Genomic DNA, 20,573 nt, shown 5'->3' with positions numbered 1-20,573 from the left:
AAATTCGTCAGTATATGAATGATTGACTACACAAAAAATGATACAAACCTTGAAGTTGCGTTGTGAGCTCGTGACCATTTTGCCATCGCGAGTTGACGATAATGTGGCCAGTAGGTACTGAAACATTGCATGTTTGTGTGCTATTCATGTAAAAATCGTATCAATGTATCAAACTATAAATAAAATGTCAACAAATTGGCAGTCGGATTTCTTCACAAAAAATGGGATATGGCAGATCGGAACATATAAAACAGCAAAATTATATTCACAATTATATCTTTCACCAAAAACACGATTAAGTTATTCACAGTGGGAGTGTAGTTCGAAAGAAATTTGAGTGCTCAAATGCTGATTAGGCTACATTTTACTTAAAGTTCTATTTATATTTGGGGGGGTCTGTCTTTAGAATCTTTGCTACAAAACTGAGATTAAATAAGGAATACATTTTGCCAATTTTGTTTCATTTTAGTCATGGTCATGAATATGTCTATGATTTTACTACACAAATAGTCAGGACCGATTTTAAATTAACGCGACATTCACAGTCAATAGATTTACAATCAAATAAACAAATGAATAAATTCTAAGAATAGGTTATTACATATCTGCAATTAATCAAAGTTAAAAATTAAAATAAGTAGAATAATAATCAATTTATAATCAATCAATAATCTAATCTGGCAAAATCAACAAGATTCACGCACAGCTTCCGGTTATAAGAGGGATCGAGTGTTTTCTCTATTTTTTAAATTGTTTACTTAAATAATTTTTCTTTTAAAATTGCAACCATTATTTATTGAAATAGAAATACTATCATGATAAATATTGATTTTATTTTGAAGAAAATCTGAAAGAATATCAACATACGATTCTGAATCACAGGACGCAACAATACTCCCTTCAAAATGGCGACGTTGTTACAACGCCTGGGGACGTTCAGTGGAACTAAACAACTGAAGAACACTTTGCTGAACTTGAACGATCAACGAAATGCCTCACAATTTTGCGATGTTGTACTCAAAGTATGTGGAAGTCAAATTTACGCCCATGCCTGTGTCCTCGCCGCTTCAAGTCCTTACTTCAGATCTTTTCTTGGGACTGGGTCAGATTGCCCGAGGGCTTTCTCTCAAAAACAACCACAAGTCATTGAGATTCATATTGACAGTATGCACATCGGTGAAGGAGATGGAGGCTATGGTGAGGCAGTATGTAAAGTCGTTGACTATATTTATACGAATGAAATAACAATTACAGCGAGTTTGTGTACACAAATAACAGAGATAGGGCGAATCATGCGTTTAGACCAGCTGACTTTGTATTGTGAGGAATTTCTAACAGGAGCGGATGGAAACAAACCTAAAGATGTCTGTACATGTACGTCAACTCTCAAAGAAGTTGTTGATTTGCTAGGCTTAAGAGAAATCCATGTTAAAGGTGTTGATGCTCAGACAGAGACAGAGGATTTTCTGTTTGAAAAAATAAAAGGGATGTCGTCTGAAACTCAGGATCACGTTGATACTGTTTCCTCCTTTGAAAATTATTCTGTCATAGAAAAGAAAGATAATGTTGTAAACGATTCTGATGATCGTGAACATATTGTCACCTCAGGTTACGAGGATAAAAATAATGCTGATCCATTAATCTTTCCTCCACTGCCAATAAAAGAGATAAATGAAACTGGAAAAAAAGAGATGTCGCAGTCTGCTGATAACTTTAAAACTCAATTTTCACCTGAAATTAAAGAAAAGGATGCTGATACCACCACAGAATTGAAAGATTCAGAAATTTTATCCTCAGAACAAGAACCTGTCGAGGATTTTAATGCCATTAAATCCTTTGAAGATATTTTAGAATATGATGCTTCTACTGTCAGCTCTGCTAACACAATTCCTGAAGTCATTGTTAATCGTTTCACCGAACAAGAGAAGTCAAATACTGAACAATTATCTGAGAACTTACCTGAGTCAGTGACTGAAGGAGAATTACAGGATATTTCTGACCTTGTTACTTTCGACTCCATCCCTTCATCAGCATCATTGCCTCCCAAACCAAAATCACGTCCAAGGGGCAGGCCTAGAAAAAGAGGAAGAGGGAGACCCAAGGGAAGAAGAGAGGTCCATAAAGATGAAGTTGTTGATGCTGAAAGTGATTTCGAATTCGAACAATTCATAAACAAATTAGAGAAGGGAGAACGTATTAATTTAAACTTGCATGAAAAGAAAGAAAAAGCTAAAAACAGAATGGAAGAATATCATTCAGATTCACCTGTGCCTTTGAAGAAAAGTGACAGAATTAGATCAAGGCCATTATTATTAAAAAAGGATTATATTTGTCATTCTTTAAGCAGGAAAACAAGAAAGACATATGGTAACACATTACAGGACCGGATACCTATTCCATCAGGTCAGACTGTCACATCAGATGAAAATGAAAAAGGCAATGGCCTGAGATTTGTATGTCAGAAATGTGATTATACTACTACTGTGTTCAAAAATTATGTAAGTCATTTGAATTGTCACCATGGGTCAAATGTGAAAAAGTCATTTTTGTGTGTTAAGTGTGGTTTCAAAACAAATAAAGCTGTTCAATTCAAGCATCACAAGGAGAAGCACATGACTGAGGATTTGATTTGTGTCTTTTGTCTTTTCCAAGCTTCAACCTTATTAGAATACCATGAGCACAAACTGAAACATTCGGGCAACCTGCCTCATTTCTGTACCGAGTGTGATTTGCGTTTCAAAAAGAAGTGCCAGTTAGAATCCCATAAACCAAAACATTGGCTTCAGCGACCATTTACTTGCCCTGTTTGTGGAGCTGGATTCAAATGGAAGCATGCCTTGAAGAATCACATGATTGTCCATACAACTGTCAAAGACCATTTGTGTGACATATGTGGATATGCAACTGCTCATAAATCCATGTTGACAGCTCATCGTCTCATTCATACAGGAGACACACTGAAATGCTCTGTGGAAGGATGTCATTTTGAAGCCACAAAAAGACAGAAACTTAAGATGCACATGCTCACTCACACTCGTGAGAAACCCCATCAGTGTGAGGTGTGTGGTCAACGATTTTCTCTTGCCAAAAACATGCGCAGACACCTACTTTTACACACAAACAATCGTCCATACGCCTGTAAAATTTGCTCTTTTACAACAACACGTTACGACAAATTAAAAGACCACAATCACAAACTCCATAACATCGGTGGTCCACCTGTACCCAGAATCCCACCGAACTTACCTTTACTTCCCCCAACTGAAAGTATTCCACAAACAGCGACAATCATGACAGCTGAGAACATCACATTGAATCCAGATGGCACAATTTCTGCTGAAAGTCTTCAGAAAATTGCTGAATTGGCCACAGCCCAGCAAGTCATATCAGCAGAAAGCGCTGGTCAATCACATATCAAATCAGAAGAAGTGCTTATCAAATCAGAAGAGACAACCATTAACATAACCCAACCATCATCAGATTCTCAGGGCACTGATTTACCCATTATCGCTCACATTCATTATGCTAAGGACGGTGGTGCAGAGACTATTCAGTATTTTGAAGCGGCAATGGAATAAGATTTATATAGGTGACCACCCCCCCCCCCCCCTAAAATGATAACATGTGAGTGTGATTTAGATTTAGATGCTCAAATATGAATTTATAGACAAAAAAAGTGTGAGACAGGTTAAGTTCGTATACCAATGCCATCATTCTCTAACCTAACACAGTTGAAGTCGGATTCAATGAGGTCTTTGGGACTGGGGCTCTGATCTCGTGAAGTCCGATGCCCACTTTAACTGGTTTTGACAAAATTTTACAGAAAAGAAAAAAAAACAACAAAAAACCATCATTGCATACATTCTTGATGTAAAATAACAATGTACTGATCATGTTAAGATAAAGAACTGAACAAGTGTGTATGAAAAATGCCCAACAAAGCAAGACAGAAAAATACGAGAAAAAAAATCACCCCAAATAATCAGCGATCCTTAATTACTTAATTTGATATTGATAATGTTAATACATGTTATATTTATGCTGTACCAAGGCATCCCAAATGAGTAGGGGGTTACAGGATCTATCTATAGGTGTTTTGAATATTATAGGCAAGAAAAATAAATTTCGTTTTTTTTCTAGTCACAAGGTTAGAGAATGACGTCATTGAGATATGTTTTGTTGAGAATAATTGATTTAGTATTTGAAATGACAAAAACTAAAATCTCATATTTCTTGTCATTTTAGATGTAGAAAATCTTTATTGCTTGTTCACAAGGACATAATACTGTCATGAGGTGATAGGTCACTATTTACCCCAGTATAATTGGGCCCAACACATATTTATCAAACATGTATTTTATAAGCTCACCAATCTGATGAGTAAGGGTTGATTTCCCAATTAAAATCATGGACTGTCACAAATTCTTTGAATTATGGATTAATCATTTAAAAACAAAAATTTTATAATTTTTTGCTGTCCCAGTTTGATAATTATGTGTTGGATAGTAATTTGAATCTGAATCTGAATGTTCCTCGGAAGTCGACTCAATTCTGAGTATTCATATTCTAGGGCGGATAGAGTTGTTGAATGTGGCAGCCGTTGTTGGTGTTTAGGCTGAAGTAGTTTGAAAATATTTGCATGAAGATGTCTAAATCTGTTGTGGTCACACATGATTCGGGAAGAATGTTCCAGTATTTGATAGTGTAGGTACGTTGCAAAGTGAATAGGACCTACTTGAAGATGTTTCAGTTTGCAAATTGATATTTTATTGTTTTTGGGTGGGTTTTTCTTTGAATGTGTGAATTTAATTCATATGTCTAGTTGTTCTGGTGAGATGGCCATCATTTTGTTATTTGACCTTGTTAAACCACCGTCTTATTGACCCCCAGCACTTTTTTTATAGAGGTATAAAAGTAATTTTGTTATTATTATCTATGCTCATTATAAAGATGGTGATACAATTGACATTGGGGGTGTATGGTAAGGTTTTTGCTGTTTGTTGTGTTGTTTTCATATTTCACTGTTTCCAGTAATTGGAGTTATAGTAGCTCAGTTTTATGAGTGTGACAGTGTGAGACTGTTACAGGAATGCCTATGGTTAGAGTTTGCAATAGGGATAGAGGTTTTCTGCAATCCAGCATTAGATCGTTATCTAGATTTAATTTAGATCTCGTTGAACATTCTTTGTGTTGTCAGGCATCTGACTCGTTTCCAAATGCAACCCTTTTAAAATGACATGAATAATTTAGCCATAATTGAAGAAATTAATAATATTATATCAAGGCATAAAGTATAAAAATAAGATATTTGTTTATGTGTCAATGATTGATGATGAGATGTTGCAACAAAACACAAGGAAGTCAGTTTTGAGCTGCTGTATGGTCGTGAAAAAGCTGGCTGTCCTGTTTGTCACAGGCTCCAGATTAATCCAAGTTGTCCTAAGATGATATCCTTTGTAAGACTATAAATCAGGAATACAAAATAATGTACAATTACTTCAGTTTATATATAATAAATAATAGATAACAGTTTTTTTTGTTTGTTTTACTCTGGAATATGCTTACATTAATTAGGGCCCTTCAATTTACACTTCTCATAACTTCCAGTTGCAAGGAACGGGAACATGTTTTTGATTTTCACACAAACTGTGTTGATCTGTATGAAGCAATGTTTGGAAAAAAAGAGTCATGAAGAAATCACCTTGTTATTTCATAGTATTTGAGTATTGATCATGGGTCAAAGTCTTCTGGCCGTGGCCGGCTTGCCAGCCAATGTAAAGATCTGCCGGCAGGATTAGTAAATCGCCAGCCTTATTTTTCTGTGTCAAACATTTCTCCCGTGATAAGCACCTGTGCCGTGAAGCTATAAATTTAGTCACCTGTGCTCAGGTTGATGAATTTTGGTGACACTCCCATTTGTATGACGTTGGCACAGACAGGCTGGAGCCAAATGGTAAAAGTAACACAAGACAACGAGGTCTTGGATGAGTAGATAATAGAAAGGTAAAGGGATTGGGCCAAAATACTATTGGTGACAGTAATAATTACAGCACTTTAACATTGTAGTTGTAACGTTAGTTTTGTATTCCCCACCTTCAAATTGGTGATGTAGAGATAGTCCCTCACTCTAAAAAGTCAATTCAGCTTGTGTTGTTTAAATTTCATCCTTTTCGTATGGACATCAAACGATTTGTAACACTTCAACAATGAATGTTCTTTTGTTCAAAACAATTGAATAATAAAATTCAGTTCATAAAATCAATTAATCATTCATTCGCTCTGTCTGAGAGTGTCAGTGATAACTTCCATCATGTAAGGCACATTTGAGGCAGGATGGGCATGTGGCAATCTCAGCCTGTGAAAAACTGGCATGCATCCATTAAAAGACTTTTTTAGTCGTATCATGTTATAGTCAATTTGGTCAGCATGCAAGTTTTATCATTGAATTGATATTTCCTACTTTATATTATTGTGTCGGACCAAGTCAGGATGCCGTTATCAGTAGCATTATTACACTTTATGCCAGTATATGAGATATTTTCTTATTTATGGGATCGAGATGGCTGAGTGGATGGCATTGCACATCCATACAAGAGGCTTACCGGGTCTTATGAAGCTGTAGACTTTGAAAGTATTAAAAAATATATGAAACAGTTAATACAAACTGTTGGTGGTGTCGTGTGCTCTAAACCTGTATATTTTATTGTAAATCAATCAATAAGTTATCTGGATGTTTTCCATATCATATGACACTCAACTATCCAAAATGTCATTGAAAAACATTCAACACCAAAAGATATCAATGTTAAGATGTTTTGCAAAATTATGGAAAGATTTGGATTCCATAAATTCTCTCGGCTGAATATTGAGAAATCCACTCTAACCTCACTATGTTACCCCCCTGTTATACCATCAGCCTCACTTACTACCAACTTTTTGCCTGTAATGATGTTTCTCTATAATATAGAAATACAAAATATCTTGTTTTATACGCAATCCGCCACCCGAATGACAAGAATATAATAATATGTATAATAAATAATAGAAAAAAAATGCTGCTCAACAAAATTGCCTTTCACAATGAAAAAATAGATTTGTCAAGATTCTTTTACTTTTATGTTTGCTATTATTTTTTTTTTTTGGGGGGGGGGGGGGGGGGGGGGGGGGGTTGATACAATTGCCAGTTGTTTAGACCTAGTTATTAAAAGCATGGTTTCCAATTAGAGTTCAGATAGTGATTCCAAATATTGGTTAAGTCCCCCCATACAATATTGACTAAATTCGTTAGTTTGCCAAACTCATTATACCGCCAATTTTGTCCTGGTCCCAAACATGGCAGTATAACGAGGTTTCAATCTAATGGAAAAACAGAGGATCTAATGCCTGAAATGTAGCAGTTGGTGTTTTTGAAAGTTTGAAAATTGGACTTTGTCCATACTTTTTTAGTCCTTGACTATTTTTGCTAATTGTTGCTGGACTGTCAATATATGTCTAATTTAGATTTTTCAACCCAGAGAAACTTTTATTTTCCCACAGCTTTTCAAACTTGATAGTTTGATAGTGATCAATTTTGTGCCGAAAATAAAATAAAAATGCATGCATTATCATAAACCATATCATTGAACTCTGATACCGACATAAAAATGTAAATGTACTGTTTTTTGGTGTCTCCTGAAATGTTTTTAGTTTAAATGCAGGTCACATGATCATTGTTGATATATAACTCAGGGAATATATAGTATTTCTGTAAAATAATTGTTTTTGTTTGTTATTTGTATAGAAGTGTTTAAGGTTGTAATGCTTCATGTAAAGTAACAATAATTGATCTTCACGTACGCCTTGCAAGGTTCACTGATGGCTTGAGTATATAATATTATGAAAAGTTTGAAAGCATTACAAAAAAAAAATAAACGTTATTATTAGTCCTTAGGAGGAAATTATAAGCACTACTCTGGGTTGCAGGAAGCACAATGTCCAGGGTAGTTAGGGCAAAGTAACTTGCTCAAGGCCACACATTGAGGCGAGTGAAACTCGTAACTTTTGCCGTCGTTAACATATATCATAGCCTGACACTAGAACCCTCTAAGACTTATAGGTTTGTGCAGCGTCGAATGAGTTGTCGTTAGTAGAGCTCAAGGAATCAAGTGCTCCCATTGGCTGAACTGTTGAATACAACTTACGATTTGTTTTTTCTTTTGTGGCCAGATTTGTCTTTTGACGTCATTTTTTTTGTCAGTGTCAGGCTATAAAAGTTAACGATGGCTCCAACCCAGAACCGTTTGATTATGAGGCAAAGGTCATGCCATATTACTTGTAGTCCAGCCATGCAACTATTTAAATTATTATTATTCTGCTATTATTATTGTTATTTTTATTTATTACTGTTGTATATATTTATTTGTGCCATGATGATCTCAAAATTATTACCTGGTAAGGTAATAAGTTTATTATTAATTAACGCACTACTTGAAATGTATACTTGTTAGTGGATATTTCATGTATTTGTATGCGTGCATGCATATCTTTGTACGTGAATATGTGTGTGTGTGTGTGTGTGTGTGTGTGTGTGTGTGTGTGCGTGCGTGCATCTGTGTGTGTTTGAGTAAGTGAATGTGTGTGTATAATAGTTTCATTGTGATATTAAAAAGTAATGGCTTATCTTCGAAAGGAAACTGCTTTTCATGCTTTCAAATAAGTTATGCTTAACAGAATTATGTTATTATTTTATATCATAATGTTGTATTTCTCATTGTATTTTTTATCATGATTAAAATAATGAGAATGAGAGGTTATTATTTTATCCCCTTGTAAACCAAATTTGGTTATAGTTATTTGTTTCTTATGTTTTTGTATCAATATTGTGCATGGGTGTCAGCACCCTGGGGTTAAAACTACAGGGCTTGAATATTTTTTTTCCCTTTTGGAAAAACATGCATTCCTACACACACCTATTTTACAAGTTCAGGATCGGGATACAACTACAACTGTTTCTTGGTTGGGGGCCTTAACATCTGATCGGAGAGATCACTTAACGGTTTTTTTCTTCTTTATGAACTCTGTCATTTGGTCTGTTCAATTTCAATTTCTACGTACTTAGACTTACAGGTTGGGGTTCCTGACCTCCCATTGTGGGCAGGGTGGCACTAACTGTGTCTTCTATCCCCTTATATCTGCTTTCCAACTTGCTTTCTCTCTTTGTCTTTGAATGAGATTACTTGGTTTTATCTTGGCCCTGGCCGGATACCCTAGCTGAGTGGGAAACAGGAAAATGTTTAGTTAGCGTTTTCATCATGTACTGCTATTTTTAAACGTATTATTTGTAAACATTTGAGTGTGTTCCTCCATAAAATGTTTTCCTTTTCCAGCCTGCTCTGTCTTTGTTCGGGATTGAGATTGTTCAGTTTTTATCCTAGTCCTGATGGGGATCCTTAGCTTGAAATGAGACAGTCAAATGTATAGTAGTACCTTTTTTTTAAAAAAAAAAGAGATATGTATTTTTTTCCTTGTAACTGTTCCATTGTCTTCCTTTTACTGGTGCTAAAATGACCCAAGTGTGTTAAAGGCGTTGTTATTTAAACGATTAAAAACAAACAAATCATTTCAATGTCTGTGCATAATAATCATGTGTCCAATTATTTAAAGATGGGGGAGGGGGGGGGGGGGGGTCCATTCCACAAAATATGAACAACTGTCACTGTATGTGTCACCTGATCTTCCTTTTTCCTTGCTGCATGCAGGCGTTATTTGCCTCTAGATCTTCAATATTTTGCAGGGTGTCCAGCAAGGTCGTTGGATGGGAGCATCACCCTTGAATCATATACCTATGATGTTCGCATGGGTGTACAATCCGATAGTGATGTCGTTTCTTCTTCTCTTTACTAGCCTATCCTGCTTCTTTGGTTTGTGATTGTATTTTTGACAGGGGATATTTTTTTTTCTGTAAATCTTCTGCCTGTTTGTTCTTGGTTATTTATAATTTAGCTTATGATATCTTTAGGTTATGATTTTGATTTACATTTGTACTATTTTTGTTAGATTGCTTGTTTCTTTGTTTCAGCGGTCTCTCATATAACCTCAATTGTGTTGGAAGAGACCTAAAGCAACAAACAAACAACAAGCAAGGTCGTAAATCTTTTTAAAGTCTTAAATTTCTGGGTGGGGATCCTGACCTCCCATAGTGGGCAGGGGGGGGGGGGGGGGGGGGGGGGGGTACATACTGTGTCTTCTATCCCCTTATAACAGTTTTCCAACATGCTTTCTGTCTTTGTCTTGGAATGAGATTACTTGGTTTTGTCCTGTCTCTGGCCGGATACCCTGGCTGGGAGGGAAACAGTCAAATGTATAAGTTAGTTTTGGGAGATGATATTTGTTTTCCTTGTAAATCATCTCTCTGTTATGCACTGTTTTATGTATTATATGTATTTTATTTGTAAACATTTGAGTGTATTCCTCTTAGTGGGGACTGTGCCTGTGTCTGGATGAGACTTTTAGGTGATCTCAGATTGGTGTTATGCTCTTGGAATCTACATCTACATCCCTATTTGTTCCCAGTTCCCCGTTGTCTTGCTTTCTCTTGGGTGCTTAGTTGTAATTCTAGAACTTTCTATCCCATTTTCTTCCTTTTTACTAGCGCTGATATAACCTGAATGTGTTGCAAGGGCCGTAAAACCCTTAAAAACAAAACAAAACAAAGTCTTAAATTTGACCTTTGGTCGTAAATTTGCATCCATGGTCGTAAATAAAGTCGTAAAGTGAAGATTCCATGAATTGAAATTTTAAAAATTTATTGAAGAATTATATCCAGCAACAAAATATGACGAGGCTACATCTAGGACTCATTTTTTATTGCTGTTGAAAATCTTAGGCACCAGTCCGACTTACAGAGTTTAACCATTGTAATGTCCTTTGGTGGTCATTTTGCTTCTCCATGGATGTTGGAAGACTTCTGATCAAGTCTCTGGGGTGCTCTGACCCCATGTGAATTCACCACAAATAAAACTATTGCTATACATAGAAAAGAGGAAATCCATTCACCTCAATCATAACTTAATTTACGCCAGGCCTCTTCTGAGAAAGATTGAACTCAAACAGTAACTCATGCTTTTTTCTAAGTTAGATACAAAACTTGGCTCAGGAATGTGTGTTTCTTTTTAAGTTTTAAGGGTTTTACCACGCTTGCAACACATTAAGGTCATATCAGTATCAGCGTCAGTAAAAAGGATGAATATTGGATAATAATAATAAAAACATTCAAGATGTACAATAAAAAGGACTTGAGGTAAAAGTAAGACAAATGGGAATGGTACAAATAGGGAACAGATGTTAGATTCCAAGAGCACACTATCAGTATCAGTTACTTAGTTTGAGACTACCTAAATGTTTCACCCAGACACCAGCACAAGATCCCACTAAGAGGGATGCACTCAAATGTTAACAAATCATATGTTAAAAATAATAGTACATGACTGAGATATGATTTACAAGGAAAAAAATATAATCTCCCAAAACTAAACTAAACATTCAACTGTTTCCCTTCCAGTTTCCAGCCAAGGACTCCGGCCAGGATCAGGACAAAACTTAGTCATCTCATTCCAAGACAAGGACTGAAAGCGATTGGAAAACAGATACAGGGGGATAGAAATAGAAGACATAGCAAGTTCCTCCCTGCCCACTATGGGAGGTCGGGAACCCCACCCAGTGGCTCAGGAATGAAAAAAAAATGTTTTTTGGAAATGTAGAAAATCTTTGAGAACCATTGAAAAATTAGGTGACCTCTACACGTTTGTAATTGCCTAATCCTCCGTTTTATTCAATCAATGCTAACACGGACACACAATTTCATTTTCTCATAGAATTTATTATAATTATATCATAGTTTATTCACATAAAAAATGGATATAATAATAATACACATAAAATAAAGTGACCCCGCAGAATTACGTGTGTGCCGTGGTGCCAGCACAACTGCTTAATTTCAAGCCAATCCTGCCGCAATTTTTTTAAAATTTTATTTGGGGGAGGGGGGGGGGGGGGGGAACCCTATTGCTATGAAAACTGCATCAGCCCTTCTGCCGTACTCTGGAAGAACCCATATGTTCACGAAGTCCCAGGTTTGAGAGTTGTTTTTGTTTTCCAAGATGAGGGTCATTTAAATCGATTGATATTCGAGGGACGAGTATTCTGGCTACGTTATAAAATACTATGGATTTTTCCCCGAGTCCGGCAGCCTTGATGTTGGATCAGCTGTTCTGGAGGAAATGGGAAAGGGGGGAATTGGGGATGATCCAAAATTGATACAGCTTGCACTCCACCTTGATGTTTCTTTGCTGCCACCAATGCAGATGTTTCAACCTCTACAATTTGATTTGGTTTTTTGTTTTTGTTTTTAAGGATTTTACGGCGCTTGCAACACATTAAGGTCATATCAGCGCCAGTAAAAAGGAAGAAAATGGGATAGTAAAAAGTTCTAGAATTACAATTAAAGCACCCAAGAGAAAGTAAGACAAGGGGGAACTGGGAACAAATATGGAGCAGATGTAGATTCCAAGAGCATACCACCAGTGTACTTTGTTTGAGATCACCTATAAGTCTCATCCAGACACAAGCACAAGATCCAACAAAGAGGAATACACTCAAATGCTTACATTTCATTATACATAAAAAATTTCAAATATAATAATACATAACAGAGACATGATTTACAAGGAAAAAAATATCATCTCCCAAAACAATAACTATGCATTTGACTGTTTCCCTCCCAGCCAGGACTCCGGCCAGGGCCAGGACAAAACCAAGTAATCTCATTCCAAGACAAAGACAGAAAGCATGTTGGAAAACATATATAAGGGGATAGAAGACGCAGTATGTACCTCCCTGCCCGCTATTGGAGGCCAGGAACCCCACCCAGTTCTAGAAGATAGTAAAAAGTTCTAGAATTACAATTAAAGCACCCAAGAAGAAGCAAGACAAAGGGGAACTGGTTCAATAGAGAGAGGTAGATTCCAAGAGCACACTATCACGATCAGTGTACTTTGTTTGAGATCACTAAATGTCTCATCCTGACACAAGCACTGGTCCCTGCCAAGAGGAACACACTCAATTGTTTACAAATCAAATATCAATGTGTAAAAGGAGAAATAATACGGTGCATAACAGTGAGATGATTTACGAGGGAAAAAATATCATCTCCCAAAATTAACACATTTGACTGTTTCCCTCCAGGCCAGCGCCAGGACAAAACCAAGTAATCTCATTCCAAGAGAAAGACAGAAAGCAAGTTGGAAAACAGATATAGGGGGATAGAAGACACAGTACCTATGTACCTAATATTAACATAATAATAGGATTGTGTATGTCATGGGGATAACTTAACAGTAATTTTTAAAAAAGAGTTATGTCTGGGTAATCAGTTCCATTGGGTTTTTTTTGTTGTTGTTGGTGTGTATGTGTATGTATGTATGTGTGTGTGATGTCTTTTTTTCGGTTCATATACTTGGCAGAGAGGACAAATAGTTGCATCATATTGGGTTTTGGCTTGCATTATTATGTAAATTATTCTAAGTTTATTTTTTTCTTTTCTTCATAATTCTGCGGGGTCAGAATAAAGGAACTATAGCTGATATTGTAATAATATAAAATGATTTTATTGATAATTATATATTTATCAATATGTTCGATATTATTGCAGATTTATAGATAGAATCTACACAAGAAAACATATACTGATATGAAGAAATGAAGAATAAAAATGCCGCCATGATTGGAATGCTTGACTTCAGGGAGAAAAAACCCATCTTGGATTTAAAGTTTTCATGAATACTGAATTTTAAAGAAGACGAGACTGTAGTTATTCTAATACATATTTTTACATCACAAATAAATTCTATAATAATAGAAAACATGCAAAATTTCATCACCTTCACAATGTACAAAGTCTATATCAGATTAAGAAGACGCGTGGGGGAGAAAATTCACAGAGCTTTTAATGAACCTTATCACAGGGAGTATTTATTTTGGCACAAAAAAATGTCAAATTTTCAACATGCGGAATAAGAAGCTATGACAATATTTTTTAAAAACCCCAAAACACACACAAACAAAAAATAAATAAATAAAAATCAACAATTCAAAAACCTTAACACTAACACACAAAACGAAATTCTTTTTTAAAAAATTACTTTTTAAAGGCAACTATAGCCACCACCCCCCCCCCCCCCCCCAAAAAAAAAAACAAAAAAAAACATAAAAAAAAACAAAAACAAAAAAACAACAAAAACCCCCAAAACCCCCCAAAAAAAACAACAACAAAAAAAATAACAAACAAACAAATTACAAATTAAACACATTTCCACTTTTTCAACATGAAAATCAAACTTCAAAATTGTTTCTTTTTTTTACTTCGTCTAAAAATTCCTTTATTTTCATGAAGTTCACTCACTCTGACATCTTGCTGATCTTTGTGGATGATGAAATCGAATACAAGTTAGACAAAACCTTAATGCTACACTTTATATTTCCATAAAATATAATTAATAAAAATTAAAGAAAAAAAAAAACCCCAACAAAACAACAAACTAAAGATTAAGAATTAAGAACATAAAACAAAGGCACTTTATCTTGAAAACAAACATACCCACACACAAACAGACCAAATAAAAACCAACAAAAACAATAAATAAATATACAATAAAAAAAACCCCAAAACAAATAATTTTCACTTTTAGTTAAAATGACAAACATTTTAACTAAAAGGGAAAATTATATGTTTTGGGTTTTTTTTTTATTGTATATTTATTTGTTTTTTTTTTTGTTTTTTAAGGGTTTTACGGCGCTTGCAACACATTTAGGTTATATCAGCGCCAGTCAAAAGGAAGAAAATGGGATAGTAAAAAGTTCTAGAATTACAATTGAAGCATACAAGAGAAAGTAAGACAAAGGGGAACTGGGAACAAATAGGGATCAGTTGTAGATTCCAAGAGCATACCACCAATATACTTAGTTTGAGATCACCTATAAGTCTCATCCAGACACAAGCACAAAATCCAACAAAGAGGAACACACTCAATATCAAATGCTTACATTATACATTAAAAAATAACAAATATACTAATACATAACAGAGAGATGATTTACAAGGAAAAAAATATCATCTCCCAAAACAATAACTATGCATTTGACTGTTTCCCTCCCAGCCAGGACTCCGACCAGGGCCAGGAAAAAAACTAAGTAATCTCATTCCAAGACAAAGACAGAAAGCATGTTGGAAAACAGATATAAGGGGATAAAAGACACAGTGTGTACCTCCCTGCCCGCTATGGGAGGTCAAGATCCCTACCCAGGTATAGGGGGATAGAAGACACAGTGTGAACCTCCCTGCCCACTATGGGAGGTCAGGATCCCTACCCAGGTATAGGGGGATAGAAGACACAGTGTGTACCTCCCTGCCCACTATGGGAGGTCAGGATCCCCACCCAGGTATATTTATTGTTTTTGTTGGTTTTTATTTGGTCTGTTTGTGTGTGGGTATGTTAGTTTTCAAGATAAAGATATGGCAAATTTGTGGTGTGTCTCTCAAAACAATCATTAAATTAATAGTTTTCAATATATTTTCCTGACAGCTTGGATACATAAAAGTTTAATTAATAGGTCTGATTGTGGTGAAATTTCAGACAACTTTTCTATTTTTTTTTTCTCTCGCACCTGATATATATTTGTTTTGTTTTTAAAGGTTTTTACAGCGCTTGCAACACATTAAGTTCATATCAGCGCAAGTAAAAAGGAAGAAAATTGGATAGTAAAAAGTTCTAGAATTACAATTATGGCACTAAAGAATAAGCAAGACAAAGGGGAATTGGTTCAAATAGGGAACATGTAGATTCCAAGGGCACACTACAGTGTACTAGTTGAGATCACTAAATGTCTCATCCAGACAAAAGAAAAGTTCCCTGCACACACTCAATTGTTTGCAAATCATATATATATTATATGTAAAAGGAGAAATAATACAGTGAGAGATCATTTTCAAGGAAAAAAATATCATCTCCCAAAACTGACACATTTGACTGTTTCCCTCCCAGCCAGGGCCAGGAAAAAACCAAGTAATCTCATTCCAAGATAAAGACAGAAAGCAAGTTGGAAAAAGATATTATAGGGGGATAGTAATAGAAGACTCAGTATGTACCTCCCTACCCACTCTGGGAGGTCAGGAACCCCACCCAGCACCCGATAAATAAATAAATATAATACATAATCTAAGCATTTGACAGCAGATAAAAATCAAGGCAGTTATTATGCGTTAGTTGATGGAATTCCAGATAATGGATGGTTGACTTGAGGTTATGGATTTCTATTGAATTACAGTGAAACCTCGTTATACCATCATGTTTGGGACCAAGGCAACATTGGCGGTATAGAGAGTTTGACTGTACAATGAGTTTGGTCAAAATTTAAAGGGATTCAATCAGTGTTTGGACTCACTATCTCAACTCTGATTAGAAATAAAACTTTTAATAACTAGGTCTGCACTGCTCGTAACTACATAAAAAATAGCAAAAGTAAAAGAACCCGACTGATCTTATTTGTTTAATGGTGACCAAAAACTTGGAAGACGCATTGAGTCGCATTGGCTGTATAGCAAGTATAAGGAATGAGATTAGCTGAAGAGTAGCGTCCCTTGATTGGACGTCACCGGCGGAGAAGTTATTAGAGAGAGAACGTCATGTTGGTTGTGCGCATGCGTCTCTCGTCCTTGCTTCCGGTGAAAGCGGCATGAGACACTTCACCGAAAGCGAGGACGAGAGAGACGCATGCGCAAAACCATTTTGACGTTCTCTCTGTAAGGTGACGTCCAATCAAGGGATGCTACTCTTCCGCTAATCTCATTCCCTATATTTTAAAATTATTTTTATATAAACCATTTTCGCCATTGGATTGGTGGATGGCGGTATAAAGAGGTTTTGGTATTTCTGTAGATATAAAGAAACAATTGGTGCCAGGCAAACAGTTGGTGGTAAGTGAGACTGGTGGTTTAACAGTCAGGGGGGTGAAGAACAAAGATTGAGTGTAGGTGAAAAAATAATGGGGGCTGAATGTGATGCAATGGCTGCCATCCCTGACAAGACACAGTTCCAAATTTTAGCCAAAAACCATTTTAAAAAAAACATTTTTCTTTATTTCTTTCTTTTTCATACACAGATAGATCGAAATGATTCTCAACTTGTCAAATAGTCTCTGATAAGGATTCAATTTGTTTTTGTTTTTAAGGGTTTTAAGGCGCTTGCAACACATTTAGGTCATTTCAGTGCCAGTAAAAAGGAAGAAAATGGGATGGTAAAAAAAATAATTCTCGCTTTAAGATGGAAAGCATGCAAGAAAATGTAAGACAAAGGGTAATGGTTCAAGTAAGGAACTGAGGTAGATTCCTGGAGCATACAATCAGTGTCTAGAAGTAAAAGTCTCATCCAGAAACGAGTACAGGATCCCACTAAGAGGAACACACTCAAATGTTTAGAAACCATAATATTCACAACATAAAATATGACAGTACATAACAGAGAGATGATTTAGAAAGGAAAACAAAGATAATCTCCCAAAATTATAACTATACAATTGACCGTTTCCCTTTCAGTCAAGAATTCAGGCCAGGGCCAGGACAAAACCAAGTATCTCATTCCAAGACAAAGATAAAAAGCTGGAAAGTTGGAAAACTTGGGGATAAAAGACACAGTAAGTGCCTCCCTGCTCACAACGGGAGGACAAAATACCCACAAAGCTCTGGTTGAGACTTCAAACAAGTCTCTGGTTGGAACTTTTAGGCAAGTGGTACGTCATCTTAGGTCATCTTTATTGACCAACATTTTTTTCTCAGGCCAAAATAACTAATTGTGTTTTGTCAGAGCACGTCAGCTTTGTGACCAATGGTTTTTGCTTTTTTTTTTTCTTAAAGGTTTTACGGCCCTTGCAACACAAGGTCATATCAGCACCAGTAAAAAGGAATAAATGGGTTAGTAAAAAGTTATAGAATTACAATAAAACACCCAAGAAAAATTAAGACAAAGGGGAAACTGATGTAGATTCCAAGAGCACACTATCCACGTAATTAGTTTGAGATCACCTAAAAGTTTCATCCAAACACAAGCACGGGTCCCAACTAAGAGGAATACACTCAAATGTTTACAAATCATATATCGAGGGGTGCCTGCGCAAAAGCCATAACGATGATTTCGTTGATTTTTCAGGAGAGCAAATCAAAACTTTGCGGATGGAATTTAAATAGTTAACCAAAGACTATCGTGATGATTTTTATACCAATACAATCGTGATTATATAGTCTGCTTGATTGTCAGGACCCCGGTCACTTTTAGATTGTCATTTTTAATAAAACGACGCATTTTACGTAGCTATTTTCAATACGGCTTTTGTGCAGGGACATTTTTTGAAAAATGTCACAGTATCGCTCTGCCCCTTTACCGTATATCATGTTACTTGCATAGTGCATGCCCCTATCCGTTCTCAGGTGGAGGTTTGGCAGCCCAAAAGCCGTAACCGGGAATAAGACAGAGCTGTCAAGAGAAATTACCCTGAACGCATTCTGCTCAAAAGCTGTAACTAGTGATACGGTGCAATAAAAACCACAACTAAGCGTAATTCTGGCCTGCCATAACACAGTAACTTGCGATACGGCGTTTGGGCAGGAGTGAATGACTGATGTATTTTGTTTAAAGAGTACGAAATGACACCGTAACACTGATGTTACTTTAGGTCTTTAACAAGAGTTAGAAACCTGAACAAAAAAACAGAATTACTAAGAAGAATTAAATATAACTAAATATCGATAGCAAATAAAATACCAAGAACAACAGCCACAGATTTCGTATTCCCCTGTCAATTCTTCCAACCAAAAGCAATACTGTATAGAAAACTCATTCGTCGTCACCTACATCTGTATTCGATTCAAGGGGATGCTCCACCCCCCAACCACCCTCCCTACCTTCGCTCTAACCATTTCTTCTTTATCTATTTCATTCTCCTCACAACTACTCCCTCTCTCTCTCTCTCTCTCTTTTTCTTCCACAAACAATCTCTCTCTCTCTCTCTCTATCTCTCTTTCTCCTCTCTCAAACTCTCTCTCTCTCTCTCTCCTCTCACTGACTCTCTTTCTCTTCTCTCATTAACTCTTCCTCTCTCTTTCTTCTCTCTCACTGACTCTCTCTCTCTCTCTCTCTCTCTTTTTCTTTCTTCTCTCTCACGAACTCTCTCTCTCTTTCTCCTCTTCCACAAACAATCTCTCTTTCTCTCTTTCTCCTCTCTCAAACTCTCTCTCTCTCTTTCTCTCCTCTCACTGACTCTCTCTTTCTCTTCTCTCATTAACTCTCCCTCTCTCATCTCTCACTGACTCTCTCTCTCTCTTTCTTTCTTTCTTCTCTCTCACGAACTCTCTCTCTCTCTCTCTCCTTATCACAAAATCTCTCTCTTTCTCCTCTCTCACAAACTCCCTCTCTCTGTCTCCTCCCCCACTCTCTCCCTCTCTTTCTCGTCTCGTCTCTCTCTCTCTCTCTCTCTTTCTCCTCTTCCACAAACAATCTCTCTTTCTCTCTATCTCCTCTCTCAAACTCTCTCTCTCTCTCTCCTCTCACTGATTCTCTCTTTCTCTTCTCTCATTAACTCTCTCTCTCTCTCCTTATCACAAAATCTCTCTCTTTCTCCTCTCTAACTCCCTCTCTCTGTCTCCTCTCCCACTCCCTCTCTCTGTCTCCTTTCCCACTCTCTCCCTCTCTTTATCGTCTCTCTCTCTCTCTCTCTCTCTCTCTCTCTCTCTCTCTCTTTCTTTCTCTCTCTGAAAAATGGCAAAACTGTTGGTATTGATGAGTTATACCCCGACATGATTACTAACTTTGGACCAGAAACAATAAACTGGCTGGCAAATAGTATGACAGACATCATGGACAAGGGCACATACCCACAAATTTAGAAACATGCCAAAGTAATAGCCATATTAAATCCAGACAAACCAATGACTGAACCATCCAGCTACAGACCAATATCTTTACTTTGTTGCTTATACAAGCTCCTGGAAAGAATTGTATTAGAGTGAATCAACCCATTTGTAAATCCCTGCGTACTGCCATAACAAGCGGGCTTTAGACTACAAAGAATCAGACGTGAACAGGTCCTGGCACTGACCTCATACATTGAAGCGGGCTTTGAGAGAGAAAAAAACCCCCAGAAAACTGGTGCAGTCCTAATAGACTTAACTGTAGCTCACGAATCTGTTTGGATAGGCGGACGATGTTAAAGCTTTCAAAAATGATTCCCTGTTGACAGACGCTTAAACTGCTGTCTACCATGACTGGACAAGACAATTTCATGTCATATTGGGAGGAAACAAAAGCAAAATACCAAAAATTGAAAACAGGGCACCACAAGGTTCAGTTTTAACACCAACTTTCTTTTAAATATTTATCTCTCTGAAATGCCAAACTTCCAAACTTGGATGCCTTGACGACTGGGCCTTAGCCTATCAATCGAAAAACTGGAAAGAGATTGAAGAAGTTTTATTCAGACACCTCCCGCCT

At 36.5% G+C, this 20,573-nt stretch overlaps 2 protein-coding genes across 2 annotated transcripts in view; one reads left to right on the top strand and one right to left on the bottom strand.

Moving 5' to 3' along the window:
• Window positions 1-219, bottom strand: part of LOC144976374 (Fanconi anemia core complex-associated protein 24-like) — a 10,198-nt gene extending 9,979 nt beyond the window's left edge. The window contains exon 1 of the mRNA XM_078920634.1: window positions 49-219. Within this exon, the coding sequence (XP_078776760.1) occupies window positions 49-148 (100 nt within the window). The 5' untranslated portion in view covers window positions 149-219. The remainder of the gene's footprint in view (window positions 1-48) is intronic.
• Window positions 220-611: 392 nt separating this feature from the next.
• LOC144976372 (uncharacterized) lies at window positions 612-5,529 on the top strand. Its single transcript, XM_078920632.1, has one exon. The coding sequence runs from the start codon at window positions 906-908 to the stop codon at window positions 3,576-3,578; it is 2,673 nt and encodes an 890-aa protein (XP_078776758.1). The 5' UTR covers window positions 612-905; the 3' UTR covers window positions 3,579-5,529.
• The last annotated feature ends 15,044 nt before the right edge of the window (window positions 5,530-20,573 follow it).

The sequence above is a fragment of the Berghia stephanieae genome, chromosome 7, assembly GCF_034508935.2.
Source record: "Berghia stephanieae isolate SIO BIC M18660-M18661 chromosome 7, UCSD_Bste_1.3, whole genome shotgun sequence".
Lineage (NCBI taxonomy): Eukaryota > Metazoa > Mollusca > Gastropoda > Nudibranchia > Aeolidiidae > Berghia > Berghia stephanieae.
The sequence above is the reverse complement of the archived record's forward strand: the minus strand, read 5'-3'. Positions and strand labels throughout refer to the sequence as shown.

Excerpts from the sequence above, each read along its gene's own strand:
- LOC144976372 (XM_078920632.1), top strand. The coding sequence starts at position 906 with ATGGCGACGTTGTTACAACGCCTGGGGACGTTCAGTGGAACTAAACAA.